Here is a 24,394-nt window from a genome sequence, read left to right as displayed (position 1 = left end):
TCTGGATTGTATAGAGAGTGGCAGCATCAAGGCTGTGTTACCCCAATTTACCCCAAATTAAAGTGATCAATTTGATCTGTCCCATTTATAGGTCTAATATGTGTTATTCATGTCGGCAAATATACCTATGAATATCCAGGTGCACCGACAGTTCTGCTGGCCCCTGGATATTCGCTTGCACGCACACACACCCACACCCGGTGCCATAGTGAATATCTCCTTTAAATGTTAAAAACTTTAATGTACATTATTTTGGCAGCCACCAGTTTTGAAGATTTCAGCTCATTGTGTGATTAACTGATCTAAATAATGACTGTGATTGACTATAACATGGCCAGATATAAGTCATTCAGTGGTGAGTGTGTTGCTCATGGATTTGCCACTGGCCGGCGATCTGCAGTATTTTTTGCAAGTCATTGCACAGGGTGAGTTTTCCCTCTGTCTGGGCGGCGACTATCTGATCACAAAGCTCTGCCAATTCACACAACATCAGGTCTGAATCACACTCTAGGACAGAAGGACAAAGATGGTAACATAAGGCAAAAGAAGGAATTAGGTAGACAACAAAACAAAAAAAGAGATTTCACTGGTTCAGAACGACAAATCACTTATATCGTACAGTGTGTACAATGCCGATGCACCTTCTTGCTGGTCATTGGTCGCTTCCACTAATCTTTTGAACATAAAGGGAGATATGTAAATATTGTTAACTGAAAATATGTTTCGCAAGATTGCGGAGTGTTTATGCACGATATTGTTTATCCCGGAGCTTAAGGGAAATGTTGACTACATTGCATTCTAATGTGTAACCAGCTTTATTTGTGTCTCTCACAAAGAGCAGAGATTTTAACAGTGTGTGCCAGCTTAGACCTTATCAAGTCTGAATATTTTGTAGTGGAAAAATGTTGTAGTATGTAGTGTCTATATTTGGATCTATGAACGCAATAAACACGCCTGAAGGTAGAAGCCAAACGAAGACCTTAACATGGTTGCATGCATGTGGAGCTCCCGGCTCCCATTCCAGGCCCCCGGAGAAGGGAAGAAGGGGCACTCCACTTTGTGCGGCCAGAGGAAGTTGGAGCAAAGTGGTGAGGACAGAGGAGGGAAGTGGATGCCCCCAGCGCGGAAGCCCCCAGGCTGGGACACAGGTGGCAGAACAACGTCCGCAGCCCCCAGAGGGGCTGTACTGCTCAAAGAATATATGTTCCCTGTGTCTCCCCTGCACATGTCCATCACCCTCCCCAGGGTACATCTAGCATATTCCTTTGTGTGTTTTATTTATTTATTAACAGTTTCTTATATAGCGCAGCATATTCTGTTGCGCTTTATACATAGTGTTATGTATATCTGTACTGTCATTGTTTTATTGTTACCCAACCAGCTGTATATGCAAGTATACCTGGCCAATAAAGCTGATTCTGACTTAATGTGGGAGATTTACGAACATATGAATTAGATTTCACATGTGATGTTGCTATGGGCAACCAATCAGAATTTACTTATTTATTTGATCACCCTCTAAAACAGGCATTCCCAATCACGGTCCTCAAGGCACACCAACAGTGCAGGTTTTGTAGATATCCAGGCTTGAGCACAGGTGACTTAATTAGTATCTAAGGGATTCTGATTAAACCATCTGTACTGAAGCCTGGATATCACAAAAACCCGCACTGTTGGTGTGCCTTGAGGACCGTGGTTTGGAATGCCTGGGCTAGAAGATAGCTGATCTGATTGGTTGCCCATAGCAACATCACATGTGAAGTCTAATTCACATGTTAGTAAATCTCCTGCATTAAGTCAGAATCCGCTTTATTGGCCAGGTACACTTGCATATACAGCCGGTTGGGTAACAGTAAATCAATGACCGTACAGATATACATGTTACCCAACCGGCTGTATATGCAAGTATACCTGGCCAATAAAGCGGATTCTGACTTAATGTGGGAGATTTACTAACATGTGAATTAGACTTCACATGTGATGTTGCTATGGGCAACCAATCAGATCATGTCTGCTGTCTTCTAGAGGGTGATAAAATAAATAAGTAGATTGGTTGCCCATAGCATGTGAGGTCTAATTCCCATGTTAGTAAATTTCCCGCAATGTATGCATTACCTGTGAGCAATTAAGGATACTAATTAAATAACACATTCTGATGATCTTTTGTGTATTGGGCACCACAAAGTGTTCACTGCCCCATACATGGTGAAGTATACTATAAAATGATTGAAAAATAAATGGGATTCTTGGAAAGACTAATGCTGCTTTCCCACTGCAGACCAGTTTAAAGTACTGGTAATCTTAAATGGTATTTAAAACGGTATTAGCATACCCACTGCAGCAGATTACCGTTTTAAATACCATTTAAGTACCATTCCCATTGCAGTGAACCGTGTAAAATGTAGAGTGCCTAACCCCCCCCCCCCCGTGTAAAATGTAGTGCCTAATCCCCCCCCCCCCCCCCCCCCCCAAGTGTAAAGAGTGCCTAACACCCCCATTTCAACTCTGGCACTTTCCCACTGCAGCCTTAAACGGTAAATTGCTCTGAAAATCGGCAATTTACCGTTTTTTAGCTGCAGTGGGAAAGGGGCATAACATTGATCTACATACAGTTTATCTCATTAGACCAGCAAATACTGCAGTGAGTTACTTGATATTCAGCAATAAAAATGTTCCTTTCAAATATAAGCTTTTCAAAACACATGATCAAAAATGGAAAACTAAGCATGCATTGAAAGTGTTTTACGTTAATATTTTAGTGTTTATTTACTGATTATAAGCACAAGATGATTTCTGCTCTGGTTTACATGAAATAATGTTAGTCTTTTGTTTGCTATACATGTTTCTCTACTGGTAGTGCAGTCTGTTCCCAGCTGAGAATTTGGCACAAAGTGGTGCTGGTGTTTTGGCTGCTGGCCCATCGGATGTGCTTTCTGTTGGAGATTTCCCTTTTCCGATCTGCCATTTGAATGAAGCTGTTGTCCAGACATAGTGTATGAGCTGTGAGAATTTGTATCCTCAGAGGGGCCATCTCAATGTGACACACATTATAAGAGCTAATTTTTTATGAAGGCTAATTACAGTTAATAAACCACTGTCCGTGCAAATAACATGTAATGTAATATTGCATTCATTTCACTTTTCTCATATAGCCACAATTACCATCATTTACATTTATTTTGATCTAAAACCTATTTTAAGGAGTAGATTTTAATGTAAAATTCAGATACCCAGTTTATCCATGCGCCTTACATTTACTCTTGCTCAGTTATTAGTTACTTGTATATTGGACCTAGAGAATGACATGTCAAAGAGGACTCTCTCCTCTCTCCCTCCATAGACCCTTCTATTTACCTAGGCTGAATTTTATTGTCCCAACTAGCCCTATACCTCCCCACCCCATTGGAGGCATTCTAGGTACACTTGCAAAAAGTCAGGGATTTTGTAAGGATTAAAGTTAGCCTAAATTTTGGTGTGGAACAACTAAACTCTGCTACAGTTTCATGCCAAACCATGGCAAGACTGAGCATAACAAGAAGGCATGCGTTTGTTAAACTGCATCAGCAAGGTCTCTCCCAGGCAAAAATTGTTAATTGATAATAAACTAACACTTGCATTTTCCATACTATGCGACATGCATTGTATACCTGCCACTCTCCTAGTTTAAATGCATTTATGAAGTTTCACCTAGGAGTCTTGATAATGGGTGAAAATAGAAGTTTCCTTTATTCACTTATATTTTAACCTATTATCAAGACTCCTGAGCGCCGCTTCCATCTCACCATAATATATAATATTATCGTCACTCGCCCTATTCACGCTTTGGGGCTCCAGTTCCCTATGAATTTATAGTATATGCCAGATGTGTAATCTGTGGCACTTGGAGACTTGCATCATTCAAAAAAGTATGTATTTAAATAAAGTACATCATAGCCAACATTTTGGGTTCACAGACCACTTTGTCAAGGTGCAAAAACTCCAACTTTACAATAAGACCACTTATAAAGCATGAGAGGAGTGACTTTTACAACCACCACGCTATCCAGGCCAGACCCCGCATATGAACCAGAAGCGAGAGTCTCCATATCCGTCGCCAGACCTGGATGGTGTTTCGGTGGTGTGACAGGCTTCTTGTGCCTTATAAGGTAAGAGTCTTAAGTTGTTTGTGTTTTTGCGCATTCCTTTTATACCTGCCCTCCATCTTGACACAGCCTGGCACTTCTATAATAAGTCGGCAGGCAGACATTTATTGTATAATAAAAAAAATATATATATATATTTTATGTGTTAAATTGTGTGCTGTTAAGACTTCTGCAGTACTGTAGTACGGCTTTATTGATGTGTTTTTGTATTTTTTATTTGCAGAGACTGTATATTTATTTGGAGGCTGGGATGGGACACAGGACTTAGCAGACTTCTGGGCTTACAGTGTGCAAGAGAACCAATGGATTTGTATATCTAGAGATACAGAGAAAGAGGCAAGTGATCATGTTTTAGTGGTTTTGGGACTAAGTTACTATCCTTTTAGTCTGCCTACAGAAGTGTTGCAAAAAACTGTATGAAAAACTAGTCCATTTCAAACTGCCAAACTTGAATGTTTGTTAACGTTATACGGGTAGTTTGGTCTGCTTATAACAAGTACAACTGCCTGGTTTCTTGCTGCCTTAACAAAGTGCACCAGTAATGAGTGCTGTGTGCTAGACCTCTTTTTACACTTCCTCATTCATTTGGTATATTTATTTAAAGGTATCTTTTTGATTGACATTGGTATTTTTGCTGAAATGATTGTAGGCATTTTCTATACAGGTGGCATGGATTTTGTCTGTGCATGTGTGCTTTGCTGAACACACACACACACCATGATCTCAACTTTTAACTTTTTGCTGCAAACTTATTCAAGCATTCTATTTAATAACTTTTAATGGCTAATTTATTTTCCAAAAATGTCCTGAAAATTGTTTAAATTATGTACAGAATAGCAATTTAGTCATCATTTCGTATTTTTTTTCTAACAAATATGCAGATTTGGTAATTAAACCATACTGAACCAAGGCTATATTGCTATTAAAAAATGTGGTACTTGCTTCCTAGCACGGCACCCATCGCATACCATACTTCGTGGTATGCGATATTCATGTTAAATTAACAGGAGTGATGTACAATGAAATATCGCATCGCATAGAATTGCATGACACCAAATGGCATGCGATGCGATTTTTAATTGTACAAGCACTCTGATGGGTGCTTACAATGTTAAATGCACCCCCATTGTCAACGCCACCCCCACTATCAATGCCAACCGGAAGCGTGGCGAGCAGCGGCGGTACGCGTCCTCCGACCTTTTCATACACCCACTATCCACATCGGCGTGGATACGACTTTTTTTTTTTTTTGCTCAAGCAAATGTGTTTTTAAAATTAAATTATGCAGCGTTATTTATTATAATATGACCATTGTGCTGTAGCTCTACTAAAATGGAGCACCCCTTTGTTATGTGCATAATGCTTTTATATTGACTCTGCGTGATTTTCTAACTGTTTGACTTGTGCTTTGTTCCCCCAGAATGGTCCTAGTGCCAGATCATGTCATAAAATGTGCATCGACTCTCAGCGTAGGCAAATCTATACTTTAGGCAGGTACCTGGACTCTTCTGTGAGAAATAGCAAGTCTCTGAAAAGTGACTTCTATCGCTATGACATTGACACTAATACCTGGTTGTTGCTCAGTGAAGATACTTCTGCAGATGGTGGGCCAAAGCTAGTGTTTGATCATCAGGTATGTGCTAATTGAAAAGTTAAAACAGAATAGTGATTTCCCTACTACATTATAACTTTCTGTCTTGACAGTCGCTTAGTACTTTAAGTTCTATGTACCTTATCCTCGTAACAGTTTGTATTTGTCTTTTTGGTGTAGATGTGTATGGATTCAGAAAAGCATATGATCTACACATTTGGAGGACGAATACTGACTTGTAATGGTAACGTAGATGACAGCCGGGCAAGCGAACCCCAGTTCAGTGGACTATTTGCATTTGATTGTCATACGCAAACTTGGAAACTACTACGAGAGGACTCTTGCAATGCTGGACCTGAAGATATACAGTCCCGAATAGGGCATTGCATGCTGTTTCACTCAGTAAGAATAGATTTTTATTAACCTTTTATTTTTATTTTTTCAGATGTGCCTTTGCTTTTAGTAGGCATAATTGTTCAATGATTTTTGCTTATTACTAAGTGTTTAGAGGATGAGTGTTTGATAATAGGCTTCCTTCGTAATGATTCAAGAACTCATGACCTGTTTTAGGTGAATTTAAGATACCACCTCCAACAGTGTTTTTTTTGTTTGTTTATTAAATCATTTCTCATGCTTTCAGTGGGGCAGATGTTTTAAGCCTGGAGAAGAGAGAAACTGGAGATAAATCACCAGCCCATGAACTGTTTGAAAATGACAGTTGGGAGTCTGGTGCTTTATCTCCTTTCACTTTATCTCCAGTTTATCTCTTCTCCAGGCTTAATACATCTACCCCACTGTGAGATAATTTAGGTAACTTATATACACACTTGAGCAACAGCCAATCATCTCAATGGTCATGCCAAATTACCTGCGGCCTGGATAATGCAAGATTGGCCATACACCCTACACGCAATATAATGGATTGAAGATACCTCATTCTGTCCTTCATTACGCTGCACAGCCTCGCATGCTATATCCGCTGATTGGCCTGCAATGTGGCTAATCAGAAGATGTCTCTTGCAAGCTGCGGGAGCATGCAATTGTGCATACAGAGTAGATGAGGATACTTTAGTCATACCAATTGTTCCTTTTTAAAGAGTGTTAAATTGAATAAACACATTTCTAGTCCTCCCCGAGTACTCTACCGTTACCAGTTTGCACAGACTAGAGAGAAAAGCTGTCGGCACAGGATGTGGAAACTGGAAAAGGGTACCAGAGTTGGTGTCCCTAAATAACCAGCATCTTAAGCTTAAAAGCCCATTTCATTTAGATTTCAGGCCTGTTTCGGAAGAGCAGGTGTTTGTCTATAGTACAGCTGTTGTGAGCAACTATACTACCTGCAGGTCATGTTGTACCCCTTTCTCATCGCATTGCTGGGAATGTTTGCAACCTGGGTGTGGGGTTCAGTTGATATACCTTTCAGACTGCCGGGTTGGTGACCTCACCGCCAATGGATCCTGTGCTGGTAGTTGAAGATGAGATCATCTGAAAGAGCTAGCTCTTCCTATGCTGTGAACGGGTGCCAGGTAGCATCAACCCAGCTTATCCGTACACGCTGCACAGCAAGCCATGTTGAGCCAGTCTTCAATCCTGCTAGATACCAGACTCTGCATATTTCAACTGGGTGCTTTCACATTGCAAAATATCCTCGGTTGGTGGGCCTTCATGTGCAAGAACCCAGGATAGTGCTAGCAGTGTGAAAGGGGTATTACTGAATCAAATAATACTGATAATATTTCTATTGGTGATCATTCTGCTGGGTATTGTAATGGGTGTGGTTACCAGTGTGTAGGCTGGTCGAAACTTATATTGGTAACACATATCTATTAAAGATTTTTATATTCTGAGATAATAGTTACAGTATTTTAAATATACTTTAATTACCTTTTAGCCAACATCTTTTGTTCTGTAAATCTTTCCAGAAAAACCGCTGCTTGTACGTGTTTGGTGGACAACGATCAAAGACCTACTTGAATGACTTTTTTAGCTATGATGTGGATAGCGATCATGTGGAAATTATATCAGATGGCACCAAAAAAGATTCTGGCATGGGTGAGTGCATTTGAGACTTCTACACTGCTCAAAAAATAAAGGGAACATGAACATAACACAACCTAGAGCTGAATGAATGAAATATTCTTATTAAATACTTTGTTCTTTACATAGTTGAATGTGCTGACCACAAAATCACACAAGAATTATCAATGGAAATCAAATTTATTAACCCATGGAGGTCTGTATTTGGAGTCACCCTCAAAATTAAAGTGGAAAAACACACTACAGGCTGATCCAACTTTGATGTAATATCCTTAAAACAAGTCAAAATGAGTCTCGGTAGTGTGTGTGTGTGTGTGTGTGTGTGTGTGTGTGGCCTCCACGTGCCTGTATGACCTTTTGTACAATACCTGGGCATGCACCTGATGAGGTGGCAGATGGTGTCCTGAGGAATCTCCTCCCAGACCTAGACTAAAGCATCCGCCAACTCCTGGACAGTCTGTGGTGCAATGTGGCGTTAGTGGATAGAGCGAGACATGATGTCCCATGTCCATAGCATCAATGCCGTCATCTTGCAGGAACTGCTGACATACTCCAGCCACATGAGGTCTAGCATTGTCTTGCATTAGGAGGAACCCAGGGCCAACCGCACCAGCATATGGTCTCACAAGGGGTCTGAGGATCTCATCTGTACCTAATGGTAGTCAGGCTACCTCTGGCGACCACATGGAGGTATGTGTGGCCCCCCAAAGAAATGCCACCCCACACTATTACTGACCCACTGCCAAACCGGTCATGCTGGAGGATGTTGCAGGCAGCAGAATGTTCTCCTTTTCATCTCCAGACTCTGTCACGTCTGTCACATGCTCAGTGTGAACCTGCTTTCATCTGTGAAGAGCACAGGGCGCCAGTGGCGAATTTGCCAATCTTGGTGTTCTCTGGCAAATGCCAAACGTCCTGCACGGATTTGGGCTTTTAGCACAACCCCCACCTGTGGATGTTGGGCCCTCATACCACCCTCATGGAGTCTATTTCTGACAGTTTGAGTAGACCCATGTACATTTGTGGCCTTCTGGAGGTCATTTTGCAGGGCTCTGGCAGTGCTCCTCCTGTTCCTCCTTTTCCACAGGCGGAGGTAGCGGTCCTGCTGCTGAGTTTTTGCCCTCCTATGGTATCCTCCATGTCTCCTGATGTACTGGCCTGTCTCCTGGTAGTGCCTCCATGCTCTGGACACTACGATGACAGACGCAGCAAACCTTTTTGCCACAGCTCGCATTGATGTGCCATCCTGGATGAGCTGCACTACCTGAGCCACTTGTGTGGGTTATAAACTCTGTCTCATGCTACCACTAGAGTGAAAGCACCACCAGCTATTCTGTCTATTCCATTTGCACAAGAGCATGCGAAATTGATTGCCAATTAGTGTTTCTTTTTAAAGTGGACAGTTTGATTTCACAGAAGTGTGATTGATTTGGAGTTACATTGTGTTGTTTAAGTGTTCCCTTTATTTCTTTGAGCAGTGTATTTACGTAGCATAGATGAATTATACCATGTTACATTTCTTAGCCCAAATCCTTTCAAGTATTGAAAATTGCCCAGTATCCGATGTGGCAGCAAAAAAAAAAAAAAAAAACTAGTATGCCAAATATGTTTAGCATTTATTTACTTTGTAGGTACCAGTTCCTTTTGTGCAGGACTACAAAGCACATTATTAATAAAGGGCAATAACAGCTAGATTGGCTTCAAAAGGGGAGTTAAAACAGAAACTAAAATATATGTTTATGGTTTAAGCACTATGTAAACCTAAATTAAAAAATATATTTTTTTTACATTAATGTCTGCACACTTAGATTTTTCCTTCTTTGGAATATTGTATATGCAACCTCTGTAGTACAGACAAGGAATCCTGTGAGCAAATAATCTGCAATGTTGTAGTGCCTCATTCAGCACTGTGTAGCCGTTCTTCTAGATTTACAAATATTTAACTTTGTTAATGTTCCATAGTTCTTAATACTGTATTTATGATACTAAATTATAGTAATAATCTGCCAGTTTTTCTCTTAAAATTTTTTTTTATTGTGCCACATCAAGATTAGGCCTCAAGGATCTCTCGCACAAAGTAAATATGTGGTAATAAAGAAATGCATTTAGACCTGATTCTGGTTCACTTGCAAATGCAAATTCTCTCTCTAGTGGACAAAACCATGTGCATTGCAGGGGGGGGGGGGGGGGGGGCAGATGTAACATATGCAGAGAGCATTAGATTTAGGTGAGTTATTTTGTTTATGTGCAAGGTAAATACAAACTGCTTTATTTTTACACTGCAATATAAATATCAGTTTGAAGTAAAAAACCCACCCAAATCTAACTCTCTCTTCACATTACATCTGCCCCACTGGAGTGCACATGGTTTTATCCATTAGAGAGAGAGTTTGCTTTTTCAAGTGAAACAGAATTAGGCCCTTTTTATGTAGTGCTTTTTAATCCCACTAATTCTGAAAAAAACGTTACATTTGCAGCAAAGAAACCCCACATAACCTTAAGTCTAGACCTACAGAATAATTGAATGAAGATAGAACAAATTATGCTGGTATTCTGAAAGAAAAGATGCATTTATTTACAGCATAATTAAAAATATATATATACTCTGAACGATAACCTGGGAGTGGTGAGTGCAGGAATTCAGTATGTTTATGCTTGGGTTAATTTTTAATTATCCTCTTTGATCACCACTTCTTCATGCACCCCAGTGTAAGCTCATTATCTTAAATGTGTGGCAGCTGCTTCCTCAGTTATAGTCACACACAGAAGCATCCTATTCACCTTGTTTTACAAATAAGACACTATTTAAAGCAAAAAGTTTCAAAATGATGCCCAGGGCTACAGAGTTGCATCAAGGGCTGTTACATGAGAAAGGAGGCTAGATGTGCATAGACATATCTGTATATGGCAATAGTAATCTCTAAAATACAAAAAGCTTCTATATTGAATTTAAACATGTAGCAATATAAAAACATCTGCATATTTGGAAACCTAAGGGAGTTATCCTGTTACATGCAATATATTTTTTTAACTGGTCTATTTTAGCTGATTGTCAGTATCCAATTATAGCCTATCGGACCAAATAAATTGCCCATTACGGTTCGATTTTAACCGCTTGGATCCAGCTTTTCACGGAATATGCTTTGGGAGTTTCCTGTATGTTTGGAAAAAAAACTCATGAAGGGCGGTAATTAGGACTTGTTTCAACAACTTACAATATTTAGCAGAGTTTTCATCAGGCCCCATAGACTTACAGGACAGATAATAAAATCATGCTATAATATGTCTTCAGTTCCATGCAGCATTTGGGCAGCAGATATTCACAGCAGGCAAAATGGGCAGCTGTCTTACAATGGGCTATCCAAGCTCCATTCACTTTGCTGATCAGAGGAGCAGAAACGGGAAGGTCGTGCATCACCCTAAATACAGAGGCATCGAAATAAAAATAAAATGGAATCAGAAAGGAAAGGCACTGACCATTAGGTCAGTGAGAATAGATAACCCCTATATAATTCGGTGAATAAGAATTTGACTGAAAATTATACCACAGATGTGTTGGATTCAAGTAATATGAGCTGTGATCCGTAGAATCAAATTTCTCAAACCCCTGAAAGTAGGCCGCCACCAGAGGTCAGCATTTACCAATTAGCAAGTGATGCAGGCAAGGTTGTGAATACAAATGTCTGAACATGCATCACAAGCATGGCAGTATGGAATAATATGAATTTTATGTTTAAGCAATTGCAACAGTCCTAGCAGCACACTGAAATAATAGCGTGCAAAGTATTGATCAGCAGCTTTTGGAGAAGACTCAGTCCTCATTATAATAAAATGGCAATACATGTGCAACCTCCATGATGCCAACTATTGATCACAACAGGCAGATCCAGGAGCCATGCCACAAAGGAGGCTACCAGCCACATGGGCAGATTACACCATTTATTCCAGGGAAATCCTAATAGAGAAGGCATATTTTAATGTTGCTGAGGCAGATCAGGTGTCCCAGAGGGGGGCAGTAATACACTGACACTGCCCTCTGACGAATTGATTTACCGTGCCTGGCGGGACTGCCCAACCCACCTAATGGCACGGTTGACCCACTTCGGGTTTTGCGTTCTGCAATATGAAGCACAAATAGGACTTTGTTAGAGGCTGTAGAGAACAAGAATCTTCCATGCCCCCTCCGCCAGCGGACCTCTGAAGCTGCACAGACTGTCAGCAGCTGCAAGGAGAGGGAGCACGAATGGAAAATGCACAGCATCAGAAGCAGCTACATGTGGGTATGCAGCTGAGGAAGATAAAAATGACCATCGCCATGTCTACATTTTGCTTCTGTTGCCATTTTGTCTGTTGACATTGTGCTTGTTGACCATATGGGGCCGGATGTAATATTGCCCAATTTGCCTAGAGGTGTGGGTTTCCGGCATAACTCTGATGTTTTTTTTTTTTAAGTTGCAATCCTTTACAAGGAGTAGTTGCTATGTAAATTGCTTTAAATAAATGTCCACGTTTGGCCGGAAACCTGCACCTTCTGCCAAATTGGGTGTTCTATCCACCCCATGGTGTTTTTGTATTGGCCAGAGAAGAGCTCAACTGCAGTTAACATTAGATTGTGTACTTGCTAGGGAATGTAAGTGGTTAATGAATAGTAGACTTGCCCTACAGTATGTTATTTTCAAAATTTGGTTCTTAATTGAGCCTGGAACAGAAGCCATATAATACTTTTGTTTTGTAAGGTTAAACTATATTGTTTTAAGTGCCAAAACAACTTGCTATTTAGAAAAATGTTCTAGATGTTGCTCATGTTATGGTGTTGCTTTTCCTTTCCACATCTAGCCTCTAAAGGTCATCTACAAACCACAAAAGTGAAAACCCCACAATAAATTACAAATTCATGCATATGCTGGTTTATAAATAGATCAAATTCCCATAATCCTCCTAAATGAAACGTTTCTTTCAGTATACACATAAGGAACCACATTAAAAATCCTTTAGCTGGGTACACACCTAAAGATTTATCTGTCCGATCTGTCGGTTTAAAACTAATATCTGGTTATGTATGGGAGCACATGAAAATTGAACATTTGCTCCCAAACACTGGAAAGTAGGCAATGGCCATTCAGACAAATTTGTAAAATCCATTTAATTTAATAAATTTATATTAACAATTTTTGTCTATTTTTCAGCGTTTGGTAGTAAATGGTTGATTGTCTTTTGCGCCCATATATTACCAGATTTTTGTTCCCACCAGACAGACTGGACAGACAAATCTGTGTGTATCTTGGTTCCAGATGGCTGACTGTGTTAAATCAGACAGTCAATAGGTCGACATCAAAAGTTAGAAATGCATTAGACATGCCAACGCACTCAATAACCCAACAACCGACTTTAGTTTTAAATGGACATGTTCGTACTTCACCATCCCAGTGAGTATAGATGGAGACTAGAATAGTGTGCCAATCACAGCGAGGTACCATGCCCGAAGCATGATGAGCCATGCGAGGGGATGCGGTACTCTTATAAGGTGTCCATGTACACATTTATTTTCCATGTAGATATTTTACTTTTGGTGTTACTTTAGTCAATGTCTAACTAATGCATGTCCAACTTTTGGTGTTGACCTTTTAACTATCTGACTAGACATTGTCTGTGAGCTATACCACACCCACGTGTCCAGCTTTAGGTTAGGCTGCTATTGCAAGTTAAAGTGAAATTGGTAAAGCCAAATACAGTAAACATACTACAGTTTTTGACAACCTAAATGATGTTTTTGTATTGATTGTAAAAAGTGTATTTTAAGTTTATGGTCCCTTTTTTATTATTATTTTTTCCCTGGTTTTGAAGTTCCTATGACTGGGTTCACTCAGAGAGCTACGATTGATCCAGAGCTGAATGAAATCCACGTTTTGTCAGGTCTTAGTAAAGATAAAGAAAAACGAGAAGAAAACGTCAGGAATTCCTTCTGGATTTATGACATTGTTCGAAATAGCTGGTATGTAAACATGTTTTACCTTTTTCAAATGTGTTCATCTATTCTTGAATTACATAATTAAAGTTCAAAAAAATACTGCTGGAGGGCACTGAGAAATGTATTCCTAGGGTAAATAAAAGAACAAATGTCAAAAGGAAACCTATATGGCTTAACAGCAAAGTCCAATTTGAAATGGCTAAAAAGGAGGACATTTTAAACAAGAAGGGACACCCAAATCTTTTGCCGCATATAAAGAATGTAATAAGAAATGTAAAAATACAATCAAGATGGCTAAATTAGAGACTGAAGTAAAATAGCTGGTTACGCCCAAAGGTCTCCTTCGGGCGGCTAAAGCTACACTTACTTGAGATAGAAATACTTCTGGTTATAGTGCGCCTTTTTGACACACTTGAGTCCTGTTGGAGAAAGTGCGCTATATAAATTAAACGTAATATATCTGACCTGATACTAAACTTATTGTTCTGCATTATGATATACTATCCAGATGTATGCCTTAACCGTCATAATAACAATATATCAAAACTCAATAAAAATTATCGAACTTAAACATATATGGCTGCTTGGGTGCCATATTTTATTTGAGATGACATCCCACAATCTGTCCCACAGCAGTCAAGGTAGGGGGCTCAGAAGGAGTTATGGAGAAGAACAGGGACCAGAGGGCAATCTATAGCACATTCTTTCTTTGACGGTTTACATTTCTAATCATCCTTTTAATCACTTATTTTTAGGTCTTGTGTGTACAAGAATGATCAAGCCTCAAAAGAAAACACAAACAAAAACCTTCAGGAGGAGGAACCCTGTCCAAGATTTGCCCACCAGCTGGTTTATGATGAACTGCACAAGGTACACGCCTGATCGTTTTACATTTTTTTTCATGTACTAATAATCCTACTGACTACAATGTGAAATAGACTAGCTGGTTTTTTTTTCCATTTTACCAAAACATTTCTGTAGCCAAATAACTGTATCATAATTGTGTGTAGCATACTTCTGAGGCATGCACATGTTACAAACTGAATTCAGTTTCTTATTTTTTTAAATTACTGTGTAGCTTAAAAATAAAAACATACTACAGTCGGCATTCTATGCTTGAGAGAAACACTGCAAGTTAAGAAAACTGTTTTTATCATGCTTTCTCTTAAGCAAGAGCCGCTAAAGGACACTACACCATGGGATTGCAGGCTGGGGCTAGAACTTTATCCTACTTTTAAAAGTAAGCTCCTCTTCTCTGCAACCCTATTATGACCGTTTTATTTTAGCTGCCTCAGGAGGTAGAGTACCATTAAGCACTCCTTGTAGATCAATGTATCTTTGTTTTTGTATCTGGGGATTTATTCTGCCTGTGTCCACTATATAGTAGAACTGTGTGTTTTGCATTTAGGCAATTTGATTTAACTTTATGTGTATATGAATGGTATGTTTCAATTTATTGAAAGTCCAATCAGAAATAACAATATCCTGGATCTCTTGATAAGCAACAACGGGGACATTGTTACTAACATAACCATAAGATAGACAATGGGGAACAGTGATCATAATATGATTACATTTTATTTAGATTTTAACAAATATAATTATATTGGAGCAACTAGGTCCTTACATTTCAGAAAAGCAAACTTTGGTAAGTTTGAGGTGTCCTTAATGTATATAAACTGGAAGGAATTATTTAGAAGTATGGATACTACTAAAAGGTGGCAAACTTTAAAAAAAAATACTGCTGGAGGGCACTGAGAAATGTATTCTTAGGGTAAATAAAAGAACAAATGTCAAAAGGAAACCGATGTGGCTTAACAGCAAAGTCAAATTTGAAATGGCTTAAAAAGAGGGCATTTAAACAAGATGGGACACCCAAATTATTTGCCGCATATAAAGAATGTAATAAAAAATTTAAAAATACAATCAAGATGGCTAAATTAGAGACTGAAGTAAAATAGCTGCAGATAGCAAATCTAATCCCCAAAAAATCTACAGTTATATAAACGGGAAACGGTTAAGGAAGGAAAATATTGGCCCACTAAAAAATAAGCAGGGTACCCTGGTAATAGAAGGAAAAGAGAAAGCGGAATTATTCAATTAATTTTTTGCTTCGGTATTTACAAGGGAAGAATCTTCAGAAGATCTTCCACAAATTAAATGCTCAGCTTTTGATTGCTCCCAAACTGTATGTTTGACTGAGGAAAGAGTCAAAAATAGATGACAGAACCTAAATAGTAACAAATCTCCTGGGCCGGACAAAATACACCCTTGGATACTAAAATAGAGTTCTGTCATTGCACTACCATTATATCTGATATTCGAGGAATCCATAAACTCAGGGATGGTACCAACGGACTGGCGCATAGCTAATGTAGTACCAATATGGAAGAAAGGTAGCAAAACTAACCCTGAAAATTATAGGCCGGTCAGCCTTAAATCCATTGTGAGGAAAATATTAGAAGGAATAATAGACAGTTTCCAAAATTTCTTAGAACAGGAGAAAGAGATCAGTAAGGCTAAGCATGGGTATGTCAAAAATAGATCTTGTCAGACTAATTTAATTAGCTTTTATGAGGAAGTCAGTAGGGGGCTGGACTTAGGGAAATATTTTGATTGTAATACTGCTTGATTTCGTTAAAGCTTTTAACACGGTGCCTCATAAAAGGTTATTAATGAGACTAGGTAATTTAGGGTTAGGGGATACAATTTCTAATTGGATTAAAAACTGGTTGCACAGTCGGGGACAGAGAGTGGTGGTAAATGGCATACATTCCAGCTGGGGTAAGGTCCATAGTGGAGTCCCACATGGTTCAATATTGTGACCCACCTTTGTATAATATATTAATTAATGATATTGGAAGTGACATGGTGAGTAAAATTGCAAAATTTGCAGACGACACGAAATTGAGCAAGGAAATTAACTCAGGAGAGGATGTGGAAACACTACAAAGTGACTTAAATAAACTGGAAAGGTGGAAAATGCAGTTTAACATTGTAAAAGTCATTCATTATGGGAACAAAAATGAACAAGCTACTTATAGGCTAAATGGAGTTATAGGTAATTCTGCTGTAGAGAAGGACTTGGGGGGTCACTATATATGAAAAATTGGGTAATAGTGCACACTGCTGAAGTGCAGCAGCAAAAGCAAGCCGGACACTAGCATGCATTAAAAGGGGTATGGATTCAAGGGATGCCAATGTGATAGTGCCTATTTACAAGTGGTGAGACCACATTTGGAATATTGTGTTCAGTTCTGGGCACCGCACCTTAAAAGGACATAAATGAATTGGAACAGGTACAGAGAAGGGCGACTAAGCTAGTAAAAGGTCTTGAATCACTAGAATACAAAGATAGGTAACCAGGCTGAATATGTTTTCACTGGAGAAATAGAGGTTGAGAGGTGATATGATTAGTGCGTTCAAATACAGGATTGGGAATCATATGGTACTGGGAGATGATTTGTTCACTAACAGGCCTATACTTAGGACACGCGGGCATGTACTGAGGCTCGAGGAAAATAAATTCCGTACTGAATTAAGAAGAGGATTCTTCACCATTAGAGCAGTACAATTTAGGAACTCATTGCCGGTGGGGTGATTACAGCAACTACTGTTAATGAATTTAAATCAAAACTGGATGCATTTTGGGCCACTAAGGGAATCCTATAGATATGACTTATTCAAGTCAGTAGTTACAAGTTAGGTAGGTTGAACTCGATGGACTAACGTCTTTTTTCAGCCTTAATTACTGTGTTACTATGTATTACAATGAGGATATCGGGGAGACTGTGTTTTTATAATTTAAACCCATAAAACACCACAGCGAACCGATTCAACAAATTCCAATTTTTTATTTGTTTGTTACTTAGACCGTGCACCACAAATAGCATCTGTTTCTTTCGTGGCAAGTGTATTTTTTTTTTTTATACAGGGCAATAACAATCCTAAACTCCAGTCCTGACTCCGCTCTTGATGAGTCCTGCTGTTGAAAGTGCTACTGCAAGCTTGCAACAGAAATAAAGTGCATTTGTCCCCAGCAAAACATAAATACCCACTCTGCAGTAGACAGTAGCCATAGGGAGGAGAGAGTCCGTCTGTCTCTACTACTAAGCATGTCACTCCTTTCCTAACCAGCTGAGGTCCTTTCCTGTCCCCTTGAATGAGTGCCAGTTAGTGTGAGTAACACGCTGCATCCAGAACGGTCTCTCTGAGTTGGGCAATGAGACACTTAGATGCGGAGTGGCTTTCTCACTGACTGTGAGAATCTCATTAATACATGGGATTTAGTGTCAAATAACTTGGGTAATTTGGTGACCTGAAAGCATCCCTAAGCATCTTACGCCCAAAGCGACTGCTCAGATGTGCGCAGGGATCCTCTGTGTCCCTATTACTACGGTCTTGTTTTATTCCTTCATTGTTCTTATTTGTAAAGCGCAACGGAATAAGCTGGCATTACATAAATAATTATTAATAAGTAATGCTTCCTCCCTTTTGATGTATCAGTGACATTGGTTAGATATGCAATAAAGAGTTACCATGATTAAATTATTTCTACTGTGCTGTTTACTGAATGTATTTTCTATGATTATTTGTGTTTTTTTCAATTGTAATCACAGGTTCATTATCTTTTCGGAGGGAATCCAGGAAAATCCTGCTCTCCCAAAATGCGATTGGATGACTTCTGGTCATTAAAGTTATGCCGGCCATCTAAAGAGTACTTGTTGAGACACTGTAAATACCTTATTAGAAAGCACAGGTTGGTAAAAAAAAAACAAAAAAAAAAACCCCTAATTTACATTTGTGAGGTCTCCCCAGACTGTACAATTTTGCCTCTTTTTTTACACGATCTAGATTTTTTTAGTGAGTGTTATGCAAAACATTCCTTTTGTTCCTGAAAGGGTGATAGCCACTGCCATACTGTGATCTACTTTTGAGTATAGTACAAACTAAAACCAATATGTTTTGAAGCACAGCTAGATCACTTAGCAGGAATGTCATTGTTTACAGCTGTCAGGTATCTAATTTGTATAGGTACAGTAGTGTATATAATTTGAATAGAGCTTTAGAATCAAACCCGATCTCACACCTGGTTTCAGCGCGAATATACTGAAAATTGCTCGCTACCCTATGTAAAGGTCTGCCGCAATGATTTGCACCCACCACTAGTTATGACCAGTGACATATATTTTAGGAGTTATTATATATTTTTTATATATGACCAAATGGCAGAGTAATTGTAATGTACTTTATAAAACTGTACATTGTAACAAAGTTTGAAATGTTACAGGTTTGAAGAACGTGCTCAGTCAGAGCCCATCAGTGCACTGAAATACTTGCAGAATGATTTATTTGTCACTGTGGATCACACAGACCCTGACGAGACGAAAGAGGTGAGGTGTTAAGATATTGCCACTTTTACATACGTTTTGTTAAATTATTCACACAAGATATCAGTGTATTTAACAGACTATGAAACTGCATGGGCTGTGGTGGGGGAGGGATAGGCTGTGTGTGTGGTGGGGGGGTTTATACTTAACTGACCCCTTTCGGGATTCCCTTCTTTGGGTTGCTGTTATCAGTATTCTGAATGCCGGTATCCTAATCACTTGTCATCCGCTTGTGTTCCAGAATAGCCGATAAGTAAGCTATGAATCATTTCTAATACTTCAAAGGTTTCACTATTTGCATAATGAAGATTTATTTATTGAAGAGAAATGCCCTACTTGGCCTTTAAAAGCCATCCTATAATCCCATAAGAATTTGTCATGGAAAATAAAAAACTGCACATATTTTCACATCTTCTTGTAAAGTTTCTATTGCCAGTTAGCAATAGGTGATGAGTTTTTTTTTGTCTCCCCCTCTAGTACCGTCCCTATAGCTCTAACAATATTGCAGTGTCTGGGTCCTTTCATATATTAGTATAGTTGCTGTGTGCATAGCCTATCATGAAAGCGGTGTTACATAGTACACTCTTACAATTGTTGTTCTCTGCCTTTCAGTTTCAGCTTCTTCCATCTGCACTTTTCAAATCCAGCAAAGAGTTTAACCCTCTGGGTAAGTCGGGTGAATGTTGCATCCTGCATAATGAGTGACTCTTGAGTATGCTGTTCGGCAAATAAGTGTTTTAATGTGAATTTAACAATATGCTCATGTGTTGATACTTTTACTTACTGAAAATTAAATCATGCAAACATCCTTACATAGCACTTGATAATAAGTTTGCTAGTAGGTTGGTGTACAGCAGAGGGGTTTTTCAGAATATAGATCTATTCTGGTGGTACAATTTTTGTTAATGCAGGATCTGAACCTGTTAAATTAAAATAAAGGTACTTTTATGTTAGTTGGGCACCCACTAAGCTATTTGCTTAGTTTTCCGTGCCCCCTCGCGGGGCTCGCTGCGCTCGCCACACTATATAAAATCAACTCCATGCTGATATGGATAGTTGGGGTATGAGCGTACTAAATATAGTGGGCGCCCAACTAACATAGAAGTACCAAAATAAATATCTTATTAGTTAAGTTTATCCTTGTTAACATATTGCTATTATTTTGCATGTGTTCAATTTTTGGCTGCTCACATCAAATTCTTAGTAGTTACACAGAAAAACTTGGCATGTTGGGTATTTGTTTATCGGTGTGGCGTATAAGGGAGATTTCCATTTTTTTATGGTATTTTTCATCATATCTTTTATTTATTAGTGTGTATGTTCAGTTCATGGTGCAAATAAACTTATTAGTGCAGTGTTTTTTCCTCATTTCTGCTAGTATAAGGGAGAACTGACAAAGATGTTCTAACAGCATTTCAGTTTTTTTTGCACACAATTGAATTGCTTGCTTAAGCCTCATACACGCTAGCTAATATTTTCTGTGAGCGATATCTGGGCTGTTTCCCCTTTAACTCCCATGCCAACGATATACAGTGAACACACTGAGTGATATTGATAAACAATATCGTTCCGTGGCTTCACCAGGAACCGCTGAACATGTGGGTGGTTGTTTTATATAGCAAAAGTCAGCCGACGGGAGGGGTCATTAACAATGCATGGGAGTGTGCATCGTTAACAATATTGATTTTATTTATTTTTAAATATTGCTCACAAGGGCCCTTCTGGGTGATTTCTTTTAATTTCTCATCTATTGTGTATGGGTCTTTAGTGTTCTAACTGGATAGTGTGTACATTTCATGTTAGGAGCTCACACTTTAGGATATATATATATATATATATATATATATATATATATATATATATATATATTTTTTACACTAGATTTATTAATTAAAACAACTTTTAAAATGGTTTGTTTTTGGTTAAATCCTATTATTTTTATGCAAAGTTTTCACATTGTGCTGGTTAGGAATTGCAGTTATATTGACATCGTATAGTGAGTGTATAAGATGGTTATCCTATCTAATGCTATTTTTAGTCTGTACTGAAAAGTTAATGCTAAATTTGAAACCATCATCTTTTATGTGGGGATTGATGTATTATTAATAGATGGCTGCTTTTATCATTGTTGTGTTGTTGTTTTTTTAAATACACTAATGTTTGTTTTTTTGTATCCCACATAAACAGGGTTCTCGGATGTTGATCACACTTATGCTCAGAGGTCACAACTTTTTGACACACTTGTTAACTTCTTCCCTGACAGTATGACCCCACCAAAAGGAAATCTGGTTGATCTTATTACACACTGAGTAACTCGCAATATGGAAAACAAAAAACTGTGTTGTATAATTGGAACTGAAGCTGGAATGCGAAATGTGCACAGAGTGAACTTAATGTAGTGCTTGATTGATAAATGCTTGTATAGAGTAAGGCTTTATCCCTATGGCTGCCAGACTGGAGTCTGGTTGTACCTCCTTTTTATTTTTTATTCCTCCCCCATATTTAGTAACCACTGGTCCAGGCCTAAATGGGACTTTTCTTTCCTCTATTTAAAATACAGAGCATATCCCTAAAGGTTATCCTATATTTTGGGGTGAAAGTTTGCATTTTGTGTATTCATTAGAACAATAACAGTCTAGCCCCCTATGTATATTTTTTCTTTTTTATGTTCTGCAAGATTTCTAGGGGCTGTAGGTGTATGTTACAGTAACATATAGAAATGAAGCATAGTCCTGAATAACAGGGAATACTGGTAGAAAGAAGAACCAGGATCATTTGACTGACCTCCTGTACAGCTTACTGTATTTTCTGTATAAAGAATGTGAAATATAAATATACATTTTTTTTTGAGTTTTACGTTAAATATAAAATTGTGGGAGAAGTTGAGGTATAAGCCAAATCTAATGAGTCATTGTATAGTAATTTTGAGTTGCAGAACTTATTGCTTATTTATTAATGATCAATGTTTAATGAACACATCCTTTCATAGTAAGAGAATGGACCGTTTATGTACTTGACTATACATGTCTTATGGCCATTTAGTTACTGTATGAGATAAAAAGCAATCGCATGAAAGTTTGGAAATGCTAAGCAACGATGCTGCATCACATAGAAGTATTAAGGCGTAAATAATTTTTACCAGGATTAAAGCACAATAATAGTCTACATATTTGTGTGTATTCTGTATACACTCAATAGCCTCACCAAATCTTATTTGAGGCTGTATCTGCTTTAGCCATGTAAATTGGGCTATGGAGCCCTTAAGATCAGGGCAGATAGTGTCAGATGCGCACTTGTAAAACCGGCATTACAACAAATACGTATATACAAAGGGATGGTTAAATGGTCCTGATGCTTGGTGCGAGTACATACTCGAATGGCCAAACACTTCTATTGAAATAGAAACTGGACTTTTGAGATGTATGGTTTTACAGCATAAGCACTTGTCTTCAAATAAACAACTGTTTTTATGAAAGATGTCTTTTGGGTTGACTACTGCTCAATGTAATCTATATTGAAGGACACACCAGAGCTGTAGCCTTGAGTGAACCATGCAGTGTGCCAGTTATGTCTCGTATCTTCTCTCCAGGTCCATCTTCCATCATAGTTTACATTACATACAGTTATTGGCATGTAATGTGCTTACTGTGATTTCTAAAAGGAACTTTAAATTAAAACAAAGATGTTCACGGATCTAAAGATAAATGTTCTTGGATGGAAGTCTTTCCAGGACAATGACAGATGTTTTATGTAAATATTTCCATGCATTGCTGGTATTTAAAATCCATGTAAAACTTCCCTTAGCTTGTTTGTACAGTGCAGTAGAAAGCAGTTTTGTGGGCCACTGCATCAATGAAAGAATACTACAATAACTATCCTCCCTTCCTCTTTATATGATGCACCACCTTGAAGAAGAAAAAAGTCACCACTTTGCAATATAAATATTATCTGCTGGAGTCTTTTCAGTGTGTCCTGTACTAATGTGTCACCAAGGTTAGACTAGTTTTTACATAATGTGTAGCATTCTTTGCTTACTATTTTCCTGACCCGTTTGATATTATTAGATATGCAAAGGCATCAGTTTTAATTATTTTACCCACTATTTTTTTTGCATGTAAGGAAATGTTTGAGTCGGTACATCTATTCCTGCAAGACTTGAGGGTGGCAATGTTTTGTAGATTAACTTTTTCTTTAAAGAATGTCTGGCATGCTCCTGTATGCTGCAATCCTGATTGGACTTCATGCAGACTGTATTATATGAAACAATGGGTACATTTATTTTAACAGAAAACTATACATGTTATTACTGCAAGCACCATCTTAATGTATTATATTTAAACATTCTACATAGGAGATGCAGTAAAAGCCTGTTAAAAAGAAGGGTATATGTTCATGGGTTTCTCAATTATCTAATGTATGGAAATGTCTACATATATGGACATATTATGAAAGGAGTCTTATAATTGTTGCAAGCTTTAAAGAGAACCTATTTTCTACACTTGGTTGAGGCAAACATGTGGATTGAAAAAAATCTTACTAGCGAGTCTAAATGCTGATTTTCATGGGTAACTATTCGATAGGTCAACATAGACAAAATGTTTACACAAGCAACAGGTCAACTTGTGTTTAGTTTTTGTTTTTATTAAAAAAACAAAAACTAACTTTTTTACACTGTCATCCAAGTGGCCACTTATCAGGAACGGTAACGTGTTACAAGTGCAGCGGTATCTGATATGAGGCACCTTGATTTAAAGCTTTCAATCCATGCAAGGTGATGCAGTACACTAATTTGGGATCCATGTGGTGATGCAAATTGACATGAACTATTTCATGAGTTGTCAAGTTTGATGGCAGCATGTGTTGATCTGGTGTAAGTTTTTTTACCATTTCTTGTCAAGCCTTTATACCATAATCTTTCCATGACTATACAAAATAAAAGCCTGTGCCCACATATATCTTACATTGACTCTTCATGTAAGTATGCCAGCCGGTGTGGATTGCCGTTAAATGAAGTACTTTTTCCAAGCTGGTTCTGATTATGCTATCCGTTGGAATGATGTGGAATTATATTGTTTGGTTTTTCTTCATTTATCTTTTTTTGAATGCTGTAATTTGTATTAAAGCAGTGAAACATCAGATGCATATGATTTTATCTAAATACTTGTTATTGTACATTGAACATAATTTATAAACCATCATATTTTCAGTTTGTAATGAATATAAATTCAAAATAAAATATGTAAATAATTTTCAGAATATTTAAAAG

At 38.2% G+C, this 24,394-nt stretch overlaps 1 protein-coding gene across 2 annotated transcripts in view; it reads left to right on the top strand.

Moving 5' to 3' along the window:
* Nucleotides 1-24,079, top strand: part of MKLN1 (muskelin 1) — an 86,423-nt gene extending 62,344 nt beyond the window's left edge. For both annotated transcript variants that reach the window (XM_083183337.1, XM_083183335.1), the window contains exons 9-18: nucleotides 4,366-4,478; nucleotides 5,563-5,775; nucleotides 5,914-6,135; nucleotides 7,656-7,785; nucleotides 13,615-13,762; nucleotides 14,494-14,608; nucleotides 18,358-18,497; nucleotides 19,029-19,131; nucleotides 19,741-19,795; nucleotides 21,316-24,079. In XM_083183337.1, coding sequence (XP_083039463.1) covers nucleotides 4,366-4,478; nucleotides 5,563-5,775; nucleotides 5,914-6,135; nucleotides 7,656-7,785; nucleotides 13,615-13,762; nucleotides 14,494-14,608; nucleotides 18,358-18,497; nucleotides 19,029-19,131; nucleotides 19,741-19,795; nucleotides 21,316-21,437 — 1,361 coding nt within the window. In that variant the 3' untranslated portion in view covers nucleotides 21,438-24,079. The remainder of the gene's footprint in view (nucleotides 1-4,365; nucleotides 4,479-5,562; nucleotides 5,776-5,913; nucleotides 6,136-7,655; nucleotides 7,786-13,614; nucleotides 13,763-14,493; nucleotides 14,609-18,357; nucleotides 18,498-19,028; nucleotides 19,132-19,740; nucleotides 19,796-21,315) is intronic.
* The last annotated feature ends 315 nt before the right edge of the window (nucleotides 24,080-24,394 follow it).

This window comes from Crinia signifera, chromosome 4 (genome assembly GCF_055691185.1).
Source record: "Crinia signifera chromosome 4, ASM5569118v1, whole genome shotgun sequence".
Taxonomy (NCBI): domain Eukaryota; kingdom Metazoa; phylum Chordata; class Amphibia; order Anura; family Myobatrachidae; genus Crinia; species Crinia signifera.
The sequence above is the reverse complement of the archived record's forward strand: the minus strand, read 5'-3'. Positions and strand labels throughout refer to the sequence as shown.